Raw genomic sequence first — 16,985 nt, 5'->3', positions numbered from 1 at the left:
TAATGAGATCAAATGTCAGATCTATATCAAGGCAAATAAATTTGACTTCTGACGGTTGATAACCGTGGAGAAATTAGTTGAGTGATGGCAAATTGTTCGGGTCTACCAGTACACAGTCATGTTTTTTTGGTGAAATACTTTTGTTTTCTTTTGCAGAACATACTAAATGCCCCTGGTATTCATGATCCATTAGTTATTAGTCTGTCCCTCTACAATCTTGTTACATCTCTATGATACTCTGCATGCTCATAAACATATTGAATGCATTCCTCTTATATGTGTTTATTACCCATTTATATCAGAAATTCTCCGCATGTTTTTGCTTAAGGTTTTATGATTATAAATACTTTTATAATGGGATAAAAACAGAGCTTCATTGACAAGAAAGATATTGTAGGATAAACATATTGTATTATATCACTTAACTCTCAGCTCTTCTGTTTTTTGAAGAATAAGAATGTATGCATTAGTTTTGTTGTCACGTTTTTATGCAAAAACTTTAACCTTGGCCATGATTCAAAAAACGTTCTAGAAATTCAAATGAAACTTGGTATGCATGTACATGTTAGCAGAGTACAATACACATATGAACACACCATAACTCTTGCCCTTATAATGGTGAAATTATGCCTCTTATTCCACTGGAAAAATCAGATGGGCATTGGCAATCATTCCCTGGAGCTCTTGTTTGTCATGCAATTATTCAATTCAATATGATCTTGTCTCCATTTTTGACACACCTATTGTGGTATTAGTAAATTTTCTGTTAGATGGACAGATTCTCAATAAAAAGTCATATTAAGCTCAAGTTCCGGTACAGTATGAAGTTTGATATCTTAAATACTTACTTAATCTTGATATAAAAAATAAATAAAAAAATAGGTTATGGTGATTATCATAAAGATAATTGTTTAAAAGTCTCAGAAGTCTTTAAAATGATAATGTCACACAAATAATTCGAAAATAAAATTAATTTGCTAAGCTTGATACTGTTATAAGGAACTTAGATTATTCAATGAATTGGGGTCGGGCTGGGGTGTCGGGGTGGGGGAGGGGGATTGTGTGGCTGAGTAGAACCTGATTAATTCATCAAGAATCCTTGTGGAATGTATATTTTTATAATGTATAATTGCTTTTGTTAAAGATTGCTCCTAAGACACTTGATAATATTTCTTTACTGAAACGGGGGGACCCAGATGTTCATTTTCAGAGGTCTTATTTATTTTATGGGAGATTGAACTATTTACAATCTGTTCCATTATTAACTTTACATATCCTGTTTTAGTTAGAGACTCAATAAATTTCTAGATTGGAAGTACTTTACAAATGAGACACTTTGCAGCTGTTGATAATGAACTTTTATGTTTTATGCTCCTTAAAGCGTAGCAGTTTTTTTTAAATAGCATTTCGCTAAAACACAACAGACAACTGTAAGTGAACTAACTTATTGTATGTTTTTGATTATCTCCCATATTTGACAAGAGCCCTGAAATAAAGTGTCATATTTTCTTTATTTGGCGACATATTTGTGGGAATTGAACTTAAGCTAGTATTAAAAGTGAGCCTTAATTGAGGAAATAAAAGAAATAAACTCTTTAAAATTTGTGATGTTTAAAATTTGTGATGTTTATAAATACAATTTTAAGATTACTGAAGTAAGGCCAAAAAAAAGAGGTTTGGTTATGGTTAGATCCTTTTCAAGTACAGGTAGGGTAGTTAGACTTTTTATTTGTTATATTTGGCTCATAAGACTTCGGTGATTTTGACTATCACATTGTGATCAGGCCAAAAAAAAAATGGTTTGGTTTGGGTTACATCTTCGAAAACCAGGAGGGTAGGTTCAACTTGGCTTTTTTATCATTTTTAATTAGGCTTTACGTAAAAACATTATTGTCATCATTTCAGAATGGTGTTAAAGCAATTTTCTGTATAAAGTTTTAGCAGTTTTAAACTACATATTAAAGCTGCACTCTCACAGATACACCTTTTTTACAACTTTTTTTATCTTTTGTCTTGGAAAGAGCAAATTTTTGCGTAAATATCTGCAAACCAATGATAAAAGATGGATGACAAAAGATCAGATTGTAGATTTACATATTTCCGTTCGAAAAATAATGTTTTATGGTTTAAGAAAAATGGATAAAACATCAATTTTTTAACTTAAATATAAAAATCTGCGATCTTTTTTTTTTTGTCAGCAGTCTTATATACATGGTTCCCATGCATTTTCGCATAAATTGGCTCGTTCCAAGACAAAAATTAAAAAAGTTGTCAAACGTTCTGTGAGAGTGCAGCTTGAAGACATACACTTAAAAATAAAAATATTTTTCTTTTCACCAACTGACTATAAACATGACTAAGGGTCGGTCCTATTTCATTGTTAGGGTGGGGTTACCCGAACCCAATGTATTTATTTTAGGCCATACAACTACAACCATTAAATGATAGTGGCATCTTGGTCCTGCTTTACTAGCAATCTTTGTCGTAAAGTGAAATTATTTTAGCGTCTTATTTCTGTTATGTTGATATGATTTAAATTTGCTAAAACTGAGTATTAAGCCAGTTTAAAAGTTGAAAGCAGAGTTGAGGAATTGAATATAATTAACTTGTTGCCATCTGTGAAGTTCATACAGATTTAAGATTGTTGAAGATTAAGATCCTTTAATAAAACGGACCCCAGGTGTTTCACAATGTATGTCACGGACTGAGATCTAAAACATGTGTGCTACCACCTTCCTTCAGGTGACATTAAACGTGTTTTATCTATATGATATCAATTATTATTCATTATGATTTATTATAAATTATGAATTCATAAACTTCATCATTTAAACTGAAATGGTCATTCATCATAGTTATTTAACACATTTTTTTCAAAAGATATGAGTACTCCTTGCTTTTGGATTATTTTCATTTGGGTAGGACATTTTTATCATGATTTCTTGTTTGATTGAGGGCCAATTCTGCAAAGTGTAACATTTGTGCTGCCATTTTATTCATTGGCAAACAAATTTGAATTAACATTTCGACAGATTTTCGATTTGCATTTAGATCGATTCACGAAGAATTACGATTTACTGTCAAAAACATTGAACAATCTGCTATTTGACGCAATTACGATTCCTGTTTTCAGTTGACAGACCTGTTACAGTTGTCATCTCTGCAGTACATGGCACCGATGGCGATCCCATACTTTTTGACACCGGAGATGATCAGCATGCAGTATGCAGAGGAGACCGAGTTGGAGCGCAGGATACAGGCCATCCGCCATAAACACAACATCTCTAGGGCGTCCATGTCCCACTACAAGGTACCATACTGTCTTAAAAACTTCCCTCTTTACTCCAATTCAAGCCTTTCTTCCAAACCCCCTACCATCCCGGACCACCAGCTATCTTTCATATTAAACATAACATTTCAACAGACATCCATATCCCACTATAGAGAATTGCACAAACTCTCAGGCTCTCTATAAAAGCTTACTTAAATGATTGCCTCCTTCCATCCTGCCCCTTTTATATATCCAACCCTCAACCAACCCACTGTGCTACATTATCCACTTTCTCTGTGACAATCCAACTCTGTTAATCTCATGTGGTAACAAACAAAACATAGCTAGGGTCTCCCTAGGGCCTCCATATATCACAACATATCTGTTGTACAATACATCCTGTAAGGTGGCGGGGTCATTGTCTAGTGGTAAGACATCTGATTGTCAACCCCATGAGTTGCGGGTTCAATGCCCTGTCTCACCAGGAAAATTACCCTCTTCTGGGAGGGATGTTAAATGGGGGTACAGTGTGACAGTGCTATACACTAGTGCAGGTTAAATAACAGTTGGCTCTATCCAGGATTAAATTTTGTGGGTGCACTATGCCCTTCAACCATCATTTGCTGATGCACATTGATAGACCAGTGGGATCATATTTTTTAATTAATCAAAGCGCGAGGGGCTGAAAGACTCTCTGCGGGCACATATGTGAGAGTTGCAAATTTTATTTGAACTATGGGAATGGGTGAAGGGCACATTGATAAAAGTGAAAAATGTGCCGAGGGCCAAGAGCGCTTTTGCCCAAACTGGGCGAGGAAACAACAATATCTATACCTATTTTATGGCGTCTGGTATCATTTTGTTTATGTAAATGTCACTTCAATCGTATCAAATCAAAACCCCCTCCCCATGTATTTAATATGACAATGCATGCTAAAGATTTTTCGTTGCTTTTATTAGTTATCATACGAGAGGAAAATACAATACATCATATATCATTTCCTTTAATGAACATACACGTTTTGTTTAAGGAAAATCATTATTTTACAAACAACTTCAGCAATAATTCCATTCAAGATGCACAGCTTATCACTTAAGTCGATGTATACCCAAGTATTGAAAGTTACAAAGTCAATGCATGCCCCTTTCAATCACTTCTAAATATGTTCAGTGCTTTGATTAGATATCATACGTAATGCAAGTTTTATGAACATACACGTTTTAATTGTTTAAGGAAAATGATTTTATTTTTACGAATAACTTAAGCAATTATTCAAAATGCAGAGCTTATCAGATGGTCGTTTTCCCGCGGTGAGGGCAAACATGTGGTCAGTTAATGTATGTAGAAACTATTTTTAGAAAATCAGTCAGTTTTAACTATTTCTAGATTATCGGAAATTGTCTGTTCTAAGAATGGGAATATGATTGTGCCTTTTTCAAGTATTATTGATAAATAAATGTTATTTATGTTGTATGTAAGTATCTGTGTAGAAATAATACTAGTGCTGTTATGAATGCTTCGCACTCTTTGGGTGTTTTACAGGTTAAATCCGAACTACTTTGCTTCATCAAAAGTATGCATAACTCACTGTCGTATCAGGGCATGTATGTTAGAATAAATTGAAAGGTATCAGGGCATGTATGTTAGAATAAATTGAAAGGCTAATGTCCAAAACTATGCCAAGAATACACCGGAACGAAGCTTTTACGCAAAAAAATGTAAACATCTTATTAGAAAAGTATACGCATAAAAATCATAGAATGAATAGTATTTTGTTATTGTATAGCAGGCAAATCATAGTATTTGAAGCATTAGCACCGCGAAACCTGGGATACAACTATTTTGACTTTCAGACTATCATTTTTGTTTCTTATCTCATAAAAGCATACATGCCATATCCCCCGGCGGGGGGAAAAATCCCCCGGAATTTCGATCCATCCCCGGATCTCCCGGTGGGAGATAAAAATCCCCCGGAATTTAAAAAAAAAAAAAAAAAAAAAAAACTTTTTTTTTTTTAATTAAATTTTACATCAGGCAATAATGACAAAGTGAAACCACAGTATGTGAGTGTAACTCTCCAAAAGGAAACTTTTACAACAAGTGATTAATTAATTTGTAGTAATTATCAAAGGCAAAGAAATATTACTCTTTTGGAAGGAAGAAATTAATAATATTTATTCTATTCTCTTATTGTCTGAAAGTCATCATAGCTGATAGAATTAAGCACAATTTTTTTAAAGACTTTGGAGGAAGGTAAATTTAATTTAATTGTCTCGAAAACATATTTTTCCAATGACGTATTTTGTTCTTCAAGTGCATTACAGTATGACATGACAGTGTATCATAAAAATATGATAAATCATGACATAAAATAATTCTGTATAATGAAAAAGTTATGAGGTTTTCAAAGCAAACTATATGTGAATACATTTTTTCATACTTGCGTCTAAAAATACTTTAAAATTTCGCCAACTTAGACCTGCTAAAAAAATCCCCCTGAATACAACCAAAATCCCCCTGAATTTTCAGCCTTTTGAACAAATCCCCTTGAATGGTCTCCAGAAAATATGGCATGTATGTAAAAGTTATATTAGAAATACACCCTTAAAAATAAGCATGCTTCATGGTCCCACGGGTTATAATAACAAACCCTGCAGGCGATGGTACACTTGCGGTTGGTAATAATATCTAAAACATCTTGGGCTGAACTCAGAGAGAATATCAGTATGTTACCTTCCTACCAGAGCATCTATTATTTTGACCCACACCAATCTGATAAGTATAACGATCTATAAATAGTTATATTCTGCTAAAAATAAAACGCCGGAATACAGCAATACAGCGCGGAAATAGCTGAACAAGCAAGAACTCATACTCGGATAATCTGTTTTTATGGTTTCGATGTCATTCTGCTACTAAACATAGAGCGCATTGAGACAAAAAAATGGGTTAAAACGACATGAATAGAAGTAGTTCTTTGGAGTTTGCGGTCTTAAGACTACCTGCGCGCATGCTCAGATAGTCTAAAAATGAACATACACCCAAACACACTTTCTGTCAGTATAAGGTGTACCTCCATCCCAAGCTTTTTAATGCATGAGTATTCGAAACATTAAAATTACATATAAAAATATTATTGACAAAAATGTCTTCAATCCATTTACCAAGAAAATGAAAAACATTTTTTCTGCTGTCTTTCTTTCTTATATTAATTATTATTGCTTTTTAAATTTGGAATTCCTTAAATCAAAATGTTCATGCAGATAACATGGGCATGTAGACAGATTAGGCAAACACTAAATTCAGACAGATTATAGAAATAAACACCAAGAAAACGGTATTCACTTTTGCATTTTTTGGCTGTAAATTGTCTATGATCGTCTCGTGTCATAAGTCTTCTTTTTGTATGAAATAGTTCAATTGTATAGTTTATGTCTGGTTAAAACAATTTGTATGCAATGCAAGCACTAAAATTTAAAATTCCAGCATGGATTCATTTTTATGACAGTAATATTTTAATGTTAATAATGAGAAAGAGTAATCATTCATTATGTTTTTGCAGAAGATATTAAATGATTCAGCAAAATGATGAAATACCATGCTTATTAGTCTCATATCACTGTTCACTCCTATGCGCAGGGAACAGACGCACATTGGAACAGACAGTAGAAAAATCTGCGCTTTATGTGCCTTTCAAATATTGCTCTTCCTGAGCCATTTTATGAACACTTTGTGCAAGAGTGTGTTTTTGCTAAGTAAAAGTAAGAGTTAATTTTTGGAAACTGACAAAATTTGCATAGGCTATTAAAAAGTTTTCATGCTCTTTTTGAAGGTTATTTGTGATAAACATTGCCGGTATGATTAATTTCTTTACATTTCTTTACTCACGAATAAAATATGATTTAAATATTTGGAGAGAGGGGAAATTTTGTCTGTTTATACAAAATTTGATATGGGATTTTGTTTGTTGGGGGGGGGGCTGGGTGTCCTACACTTGTTTGTTTTGTTGCTATTAACCTAGGGAAAAGTAATACTCAGGTAAACTTCAATGAACACCTTTTCCCTTTTCAGGCAAAGGCTTTAGCCAACCACAAGATGAAGCCATTCCAATATGAGCTGATACGAAAACTGACACGGGAACGATATCAGCAGGAAATGAAGTCACTGAAAGGGAAGAAAAGAGAAGAGAAGGCCAGCCATAGCCTTGAATCTCGTGACTTTAAACTTAGCCCCCAGTCGCACCGTGCTAAACCCATTCGTGAGTACAGCTCCCCCACACCACCCCCGAACAAGAGAAGCAAGCGCGAGCACAAAAACATTCCAATGCTGGACTCTGGCGCTGTTTTACAGTCAGCGCTGTACAAGGCCTTAAATGTAAACCATCCATTCCTATCAACTGTCAATGAGTCCAATTCATCTGAATCAGACACTGCCGAGCACACACCAGATTTTACCTTCCAGTCTCATCCATCTCCAGAGGGAGCAGGTCAAGGAAAGGAGGAGGATATTGAAAGAAAGATATATGATAGCCTGTTTAAATATGAGAACACAAGGATTGGAGATACCCTTAAAGACATTATTGTGAAGACAATTTCAGAGAAAGTGAAGTGTAAGCTGGAATCTACAGACTTCTCAGGGCTTATTGGTGCCTCTTCTAGTCAAGCAGACAAGCAGAAAGCCAAGGAGACCATTCTGTCTGCCTTTTCCTTGCCAGACACTGCTGCCTCTCCACCTAAGAGAAGTAGGCGTGGCTCTCACTCACGTGAAGCAAACGGAGCCAAGTCATCATCTACAACTCCATCTTCAACCTCAACTTTATCAAATGCCTCAAACTCATCCTCATCTGGAAGCCCAGTAAAGAAAACCCGTCCGAAGAGAGGTCAGTACAGGAAGTACAACAGCCAGCTGCTTACTGAGGCTGTGAAGGCCGTCCAGAGAGGGGAAATGAGTGTCCACAGGGCTGGCAGCTACTACGGGGTACCACACTCCACATTGGAGTACAAAGTAAAAGAACGCCACCTTTTGAGGCAAAAGAAAATTAAGGAGCAGCAAGAATTGAAGCAAAAGCAGGCTGAAGAGGAGGCTAAAAAGAAAGAAGAGGCTGGCAATTCAACCAGTTCATCTGATAGGGAATCTTCTCCAGTGAAGAAAACTGCAGCTGGAGACTCGACCAATCATTCAAGCGCTAAGTCAAGCCCCCCTGCTACAGGTGCATCCTCCTGGCTGCCGCCAATAAGCAGTGGATCCCTGTATGAGAATGCAGCGGCCCTTGGGTTGTTTGGTTCAGGCTATGCCTTGAATGCTCCGGCCTCAGACCTACTGAGGAAACTGCAGCACAAAGTTCAAAGTAAGTCCGAATCTGGTGATGATTCACAGGACGGCTATAGTCAGTCTTCTGAGCCTGGTGGTGGCTTTGTGTATCTTACTTAAAGTTACTGAATTTAACTTTAAATCCTGTGCTTTTTATACTTCTGAATCATTTGATGTACAAAATGTCTTGAGTGTTTTCATGTTCTCATTTTTTTTACTTGGTGACAAAAATTCTCATTCTAAAGGGTTTCTTCCAGGATTGACAAAGGGCTTAGTATTTTTTCTAATCTGTTCACTCTTCCCTAAAAGGGCACCCTTAAACATCTCATATGCCATCTACAAGCTTATACTGGCTTCTTTTAATAATAAATGCCAGAGACTTCTGAATACCCCCCCTCCCCCCCCCCTCCCCCCAATTTCTAAATAAAATGGCATTGGTTTAAATGTCTTTTATTAGGGTGATATTTCAGGTTTTTTTGGAAAATAAAATCTACACATACCTTTGACAATAATAAACTAGTTTTTTTAAACAACAAAACTTAAAATAATTATGATAAGAAGCTTAAGATTGGGTGGCACAGTGCGATTCCGACAGTCAAAAGAGCAGCACAGCGCAAAGCAGTGGTATAAATATCCTAGAAGAAGCACTATATAACTAAAATGATGCTGGCTACAGTAGAAAAGCATATTATCAAAACTGCCATTCTGAGATGCTTTCTTTACCATGTTGGTGTCCATTTGTGTCTTAACTTACATTCCAACCATACATACATTTTGTTATAATGTCCACATAATTTTTCAATAAGGTATCTACAGGTTGAAGGTGTTCTAGTGGCATACATGTTGGTGGTCGCCTCTCACCCAAGAGGTTGTGGGTTCAAGCCTCACCAGGGGTACTTTCTCATGGCCTCACAAACAAGGACACAGTACTGGTTTCTGCCCAGGAAACAGACTCGAGAGTGATCTTATAAGCTATCAGCTTTCGTCACAATTAATCAAGCTAAAATAAATTAATATAAACCAAGGTATCTTAATATGTACAATTATACTTGTCTTTTTTGAGACCATTGCCAATAATTCTAAATTTGGATGCATCGTGACACCATATAATTTTGGTAATGTTTGAACAAATGTTGCTCGCTGATATAAGGATAATGTGAAATCAATTATCAAAATTTAGACACAATTGATAGATATTGCACTTTTTTAGTTTTTGTTCTTTATTTCAATTGAAGTTGGGCGTGAATATAATTTTTGGTATTATATAAAAATGTACACACAAAACGATTTCAAATTATTCTGAAATAATATGGCATCACCTGAGACATCCTAATTCAAAATCATTGAACATATGATACCTTGAATAATGTTGAATAAATGTGCTGAGTTGAGCAGCTGTTATTTCAAATATTCAGATGTGAAAGTAATGAAAATTGATTTCTAGCATAGCAACAGGTTTATTGATGAGAAAAATATGAACCATTGCCACTAAATAATAAATTAATTTAGGTGAAACTAAAAACTGAAACTTGGTATATTTAACCTCTAACTTTACATAAATAACAAATTAGGTAACCAAAATATATGTCATCTTAACTTGATAAAATGTCAAATTACAATTACTAACTAAGATTACCATAACTGGTTACAATTAATATCTTATTAATTATGTATTATTCAGTTTAGCTAAATCAACATGTTTTGAAACGTACTGAAATTATATTATTCGGAAAGATGCAATTGATATATATCACAATGATGAATGATGTTTGTTCTTTAGGTCAGACAGCAGTAAATACATTAAGTTAAAGAGGAGGCTTGATTGAAAGTCAACACTCCCCTTGAAAAAAATGTGGTTAATTTTAGATAGGTATGATTTAGTATAGCAATTTCTGCCATACAAATTGTTTTGGCAAATTTGAAATCTTATTAAAATTTGAATCAAAAATATTTTTTCCATTCACTTTTTTAATTATTATTACTCAAAACCTTGATGTTGCAGTACTGGTAAATGTAAGAGGATATGGAAGGTTAATATACTGTAGGATATACATGAGTTGATCAAACTATAAAATATATCGGTAGTTACATATAATGGCCATTAGTCTGTCACTTGAAAAAAACATTATCAATAGGTCTTTTGTTCAAATACTGAGTATCATGTTGGATTGTGATGTGACACATTCATTCTCAATTTTAAATATGGTGACCCCAGTTACTGGATGTGACACATTCACCCTTGATTTAGAATATGGTGACCCCAGTTATTGGATGTGAAACATTCACCCTTGATTTAGAATATGGTGACCCCAGTTACTGGATGTGACACATTCCCTTGATTTAGAATTAGGTGACCCCAGTTATTGGATGTGAAACATTCACCCTTGATTTAGAATATGGTGAGCCCAGTTATTGGATGTGACACATTCACCCTTGATTTAGAATATGGTGACCCCAGTTATTGGATGTGACACATTCACCCTTGATTTAGAATATGGTGACCCCAGTTATTGGATGTGAAACATTCACCCTTGATTTAGAATATGGTGACCCCAGTTACTGGATGTGACACATTCCCTTGATTTAGAATTTGGTGACCCCAGTTATTGGATGTGAAACATTCACCCTTGATTAAGAATATGATGACCCCTCAATGAAATTTTGAATAATGATTTTGAAATTAAAACAAATAAGCTTTCCTAAAACTGATACCACCTGTTGCTGCATTTTACACTGTATAGTTTTGCCTAGGTAGCTCAGCTCCTGTTAAAAAAACAGTGCAATTACTCCATCTGTCTGGATATGGATATTTTGGTGCAAAATGTTGGTATAAACAGTAAAGGGCTCATCATGCTTATGCTTATATGATGCTTATATGTGTTTATGTTCATATTATTGTAATGTAGTTTATTTTTTATCTTTATATGATGTTGAAATTTCTACATAATTTTTAAATATTTTTTTTTCTTATATTTTAGGTTGAACATTTTGAAAACCAGACCGTTTAACCATCATCATCATCAACATCATTGCTATCATCTTCATCACCGTGGTGTTGTTATCATCAATGTGGTGTTGTTGTTGTTATTGTTTAGTCAGCTATTTTGAAAAAGGGTCTTAAAATTCACTGAACAGTTTGTTAAGAATTGTTTAAATGCTGTTGTTATTTTTTATATGTTTTTGTCATGTTTTTTTGTCATTCCTAAGTCATACTATGAAAACATGTAACATTAAACGGACTAGCAAACTGATGGATTTTTGTCGATCAAGAAAAGAGTGACATTTACCAAATGATTTAACAGAGAATCAGAATGTTATCTGTATTAAACCTAGATTTGTTTAAAAAATTGAGACTAATAGTTATTGTGCAGTCATTATTACTATAAAGATATGAAATTTGAACACAAATGATTCTTGCTAAAGGCTGCCATGGAATTGTAGATGTCAAGACTTTTTATCAATTGACAGAGCCTTATGAGGATTTATGGTCTATATTTAACTTAAATTGTGTGTGTGCGGTGATAATATTGTTGTTTTTCATATTTAAGTGTATATTTGTCGTTGTTTTGTTTTATATACCGTTTAAATTAATTGTTTTAATTTATTATTAGTTCTAGTTATTTCAAATTTAACATTTTCCATCACCTGGATTTTGTGTTTGATAATTTGTTTATGCTTTAAATAATGAATATATTACTATTTATGCTTATTTCTCCTTTTGAGTTGTCAACTTAATGTCTTCATAAAAACACTTGGATTTCAACAAAATGATACAAATATTATACATTTTTGATCAAAGTAGTATTTTTAATATTTAATTCAGGCTTTTGTATTAATCAACTATGATTTAAAATATGGTATTACCCAAGTAATTGAATATGACATATTCACCTTGATTTAGAATATGGAGACCCCAGTAATCAAATGTGACACATTCCTCCTTATTTTAGAATATGGTGACCGCAGTATTTGGATGTAACATATTCACCTTGTTTAAGAATACGGTGACCCCAGTTACTGGATGTGACACATTCTCCCTTGATTTAGAATATGGTGACCCCAGTTATTGAATGTGACATAATAACCTTGATATAGAATATGGAGACCCCAGTAATTGAATGTGACACATTCCCTTGATTAAGATTATGTTGACACCAGTAATTGAATATGACATATTTACCATGACCAGAACCTTTCTCAAAGGTATGTCTGACTTTACAGCATTTTCTCTTTGGGTTTTAAATGAAATTTAATGAGATAAAAAAGACACATATGTCACCTCTATGCCACCAAAGAATGCCTTGAAAAATGGTTGTAATTATTTGAATGGCTATGTTAAGTGGACTTATGAAAACAATATAAAATCCCAATAATTTTAGTGTCAAGAGGAGTATTTTAATTAGATTATGATTTTTATAGTGAATGTCATTTGAGATATTTTTTAGTCAATTACGATTGTTTTTGATGAGAAAAAATAAAATTGCATTAATATTTTTGTTATCAATGTCAACTATTTTTGTGCATTATAAATCTACTTTTTAGAATTGTCTCATGATAAGTAATAACATTTATTTGCATGTGGTTTTATTTCATCACACACTTATTGAGATATTCCTTGCACAGCAATGATTGCTCATGTTCTTGTTCTAAACAATGGCTTTGTGAAGGGTTTGAATAGTAATCCATTAAATTGCATTCAGTTATAGTGATTGGGTGCAGTCTGATTGATTTTTAATGGTTTTTAGATAATCAATTAAACCAGAATCGAACTTGGTGAGAAATGTGTGCATATTGAAGTAGGAGTGTAAACAATTTGACAAATGCACACGTTGTTTATACATATATGTGAATAGACTGACATTTTTCATGGGGCCAAAAAATAAATGGTTTGGTTAGGGTTACATCCTTTACAAAAAAAACAGGTTGGTTATACATACCGGTAGGTAGGCTTTTTATTTTATTTTTGTTTCATTAGGCTTTATATAGGAAAGTTATTGTCATTGTTGGAGAATGTTGTTTAAGTAATCTTCTGTATAAAGCTTTAAAGGTTTTAAACTACATATTAAAACACACACTCAAGAAAAATAATATAATAATGATATATATAATAAAAAATATTTTTATTTATATTAATATATTATTTATTTTATAGGATCGGCACCTATTTCGTAGGTAGGGTCTGGTTATCCAAACCAAATGTTGTTGTTTTTTAGGCCTGGTCATAGGGACACATAAAAAACTTCACAATTTTAAAAACAAAGTTGCATAATAAGCTATTTTTGTTAAAGACATTGATCCAAAGAAAATCATAGACTGTAAAGGAGGTTTTTGCTTTATAAATCATACCACAACCTTGATAATTTTATGTTATAATATTTTAATGCTTTGTTACATTTACTTGCAGTAAATGGTATGCCATTTAAGACGTGTTATATACTGATTGATGGTATCTATTCTCGCCGTGCTATTCAGAATACCAATTAGCCAGATTTTTAAAATCACCCTAGGTTTTTGCAAAGTATGTAAAACAGTTTTATGCTCGGAATACTAATAAGCCTGTTTGTTCTTTTTAAAATCATCACTATTTTTTTTTGATGAATTAAAATATTAACTTTGACAAAGTGTACACAGATTTTCGCTGAATAGTGTTTGAAAATGAAAAATGTTGACATTATTGACTTAATTTAAGCATCCTTGATCTTGACCTATAGCTTATATCAATTTACTTCATTATATTTATTATTACTGTCATAAGTACCTTTGCCTTATCTGTAAGAATTTTTACATAACTATGATATCTACTGGGTGCTGATTTAATATTTTCTGCTTTAAACATAAATCATAAATTCACTTTTTTATTTATATCTGTGTTTATCCTATTTATTTAAATTAATTAGTTTTGTATTCAAATTTACATTTTAAAGTCTATGTAAAATATTTATGTTTAGAGGTGGGGTTTTTTTAATGGTGCATTGATCATATTGATTGTTCTGTGCAATGTATGAATATTCTAGTCCCTAACTTTTATGTATGACATTGTTTTACCTCGATTTGCGTTTCTCTGTGGTGGATAGAAATCTCATATGATCTAGTCAATGAATATGAAATTATTTTGTTTTTATATTTATTTTTGTGCTTAAGAGTTATACTACTTTTGTGTAGAAGCATGACAAACATATAAGGATTACTTTGTATGGCAGCGTCATCTGCTTCATGGTCTAACGTAAGTTTCCGCTAAATATTTTTTCAATCACTTCTTGTTGAGTCTTCAAACTTGGTATGCACATTGGTAGAAGTCAGTAGATGACCCATATTTATTTTTGGGTCAAAACTTCACACTCATGGTGGTATTTACTAAAATATATGGCTCTTTCATTTCTGATCAAGAACTTTTGAATGACTTGATGCAGAGTTTTCAAACTTGGTATGCACTCTGGTCATAATCAGGAGATGACCCAAAATGATTTTGGGTTCAATAGGCCATAGATTAAGGTATTTTTTACCTAAGCTAGAAAAATAACAACTTTTTATTAATAACTTTTGAACAATTCTGTGTCAAGTTTTCAAACTTGGTATGCATGTAAGTCATGGTCAGTAGATAACCCGAAATGATATTGGAATCAACAGGCGAAAGGTTAAGGAGTTTTTTGCCTTTTCTAGAAAAATTAGGACAAATTTTTGTTCATGTCTTTTAAACAACTCTGTGTAAAGTCTTCAAACTTGGTATGCATGTTGGTCATGGTCACTTGAGTAGAATACAGGTGCTACTGATAGTTGACACATCTGAATTTGCGGAATTCTATTTATTTGAGTACATTTCAACTGTATACTTACAAAATGTGCTCTTGCACCTTGGTGTATATTTGTTTTAGATACAGTCATGTGTATGACTTACTCATGTTCATTGAATCTCATTTTACAATCCTCATAAACTATGTTATTTTTCACTTTTAGAGTTCATACAAGTTACATTGTAGTCTGATCATTCCAAATATTCAGCAGTGGCTTTAAAATATTGTTTATGGACAAGTTTGCAGACTGATCTAGTCAAACTGAATTCTTTGTAAATATAATCCATCTTGTGTGTTTAATATTACCAAATACATCATTGTTATTGTTTGTATGCACCTCTTCTTTGGTTCAAATCAAACAAGTTAACACAAATAAACCTTGAACATAATTTTTTATGACACAGAGAGTCAAACTGTGATCGTTTGAGGACGCCGGGGCCCGAACAACCCAAGTTTCAATTTAGTCTCTTATGAAATGTCTTACAATGTATTTTTAAAGTTTAAAGTTGTATAGATATAATACATTTCTTATTAATCACCCATTGACTCTTCATTGTGTTAATGAACCATATCAATTTTGATTCTGAATTGGTGCTTAGAATTCATTCTGTGAAGAGTTTTGACATTTTTTTTTAGTAAATGAAGGATTCTTTTCAGATCACTATTCTATATGTTCGATCACACATGTATGTACATGCATCAGGGGTTCTAAAGTTCCGGATTAATCCTAGAATCAGGATAGAGAGCTATTAACTTTAGACTATCATACAGTTTTGAATAAATGTTTTTCACTTAGAAATTTCAATAAAAAGTAGTATGAAATACCTTAAAATGAATATAAATCACTTTGCAGACAATTTCAAAGCATTTGAAGCCCATGTACCCGGCTTTGGGCATTAACCACCCATACTCAAATAGAACCCTGGTCCCAATTTCTCTAAACATTTTAAGTCCCTTATAACAGGATTAAGCTAAGCTCACTATTTTTGTTGGTTTATAATATGCGTTATATTAACTTCTTTAGGAGTGTTAGGAATTATATAGAAATAACTTGTATGATAATCACAATAAATCATTTTTCATTTAACAAAATACATTTTCTGTATGTATTTTGGTTAATTGAAATAAGCTTCTTAAGCAGCTAAGTTAAGCCTGTTTAGCTTAAGAAGTATCGAGAAATTGGGGCCTGGCTATTATTTTCAAGATTGACCCTTATTAGCTGTAAGAACCCCTCATGTACATGTGGGTACATTTGTACATGTATGATGGGTATGTACATTGCTTTTTCCTCAATATTGTTGCTTATAAGATCAGTGCCTTGGCTTGTGTATTGTTTTTCATATTAACTGATCCATATATTTTATAAGGTTCATTTTTCTTTGTCCAATCTTTTGTATTGTCGATATGGAATAATCATTCCATGAGAGATATATTTATACATGTATGAACTGTATGATTTACATGTGGATATACATTATATGTATATGTATTGTAAAATTCTATTTATCTATTCTTTTATTTCAATAAAATTATTGGAATCTCAGAGATATTGTTGTCAGTTGTTCAAGTTAAGAGCCTTCAATATTTGGCACACATCAATTGTTATTCACCC

At 33.1% G+C, this 16,985-nt stretch overlaps 1 protein-coding gene across 1 annotated transcript in view; it reads left to right on the top strand.

The window, feature by feature from the left end:
- The window catches only part of LOC128210951 (mushroom body large-type Kenyon cell-specific protein 1-like), a 30,568-nt gene extending 13,652 nt beyond the window's left edge, over positions 1-16,916 (top strand). The window contains exons 9-11 of the mRNA XM_052915294.1: positions 3,134-3,310; positions 7,344-8,619; positions 11,561-16,916. Of these exons, the coding sequence (XP_052771254.1) occupies positions 3,134-3,310; positions 7,344-8,619; positions 11,561-11,565 (1,458 nt within the window). The 3' untranslated portion in view covers positions 11,566-16,916. The remainder of the gene's footprint in view (positions 1-3,133; positions 3,311-7,343; positions 8,620-11,560) is intronic.
- The last annotated feature ends 69 nt before the right edge of the window (positions 16,917-16,985 follow it).

This window comes from Mya arenaria, chromosome 12 (assembly GCF_026914265.1).
Source record: "Mya arenaria isolate MELC-2E11 chromosome 12, ASM2691426v1".
Taxonomy (NCBI): domain Eukaryota; kingdom Metazoa; phylum Mollusca; class Bivalvia; order Myida; family Myidae; genus Mya; species Mya arenaria.
The sequence above is the reverse complement of the archived record's forward strand: the minus strand, read 5'-3'. Positions and strand labels throughout refer to the sequence as shown.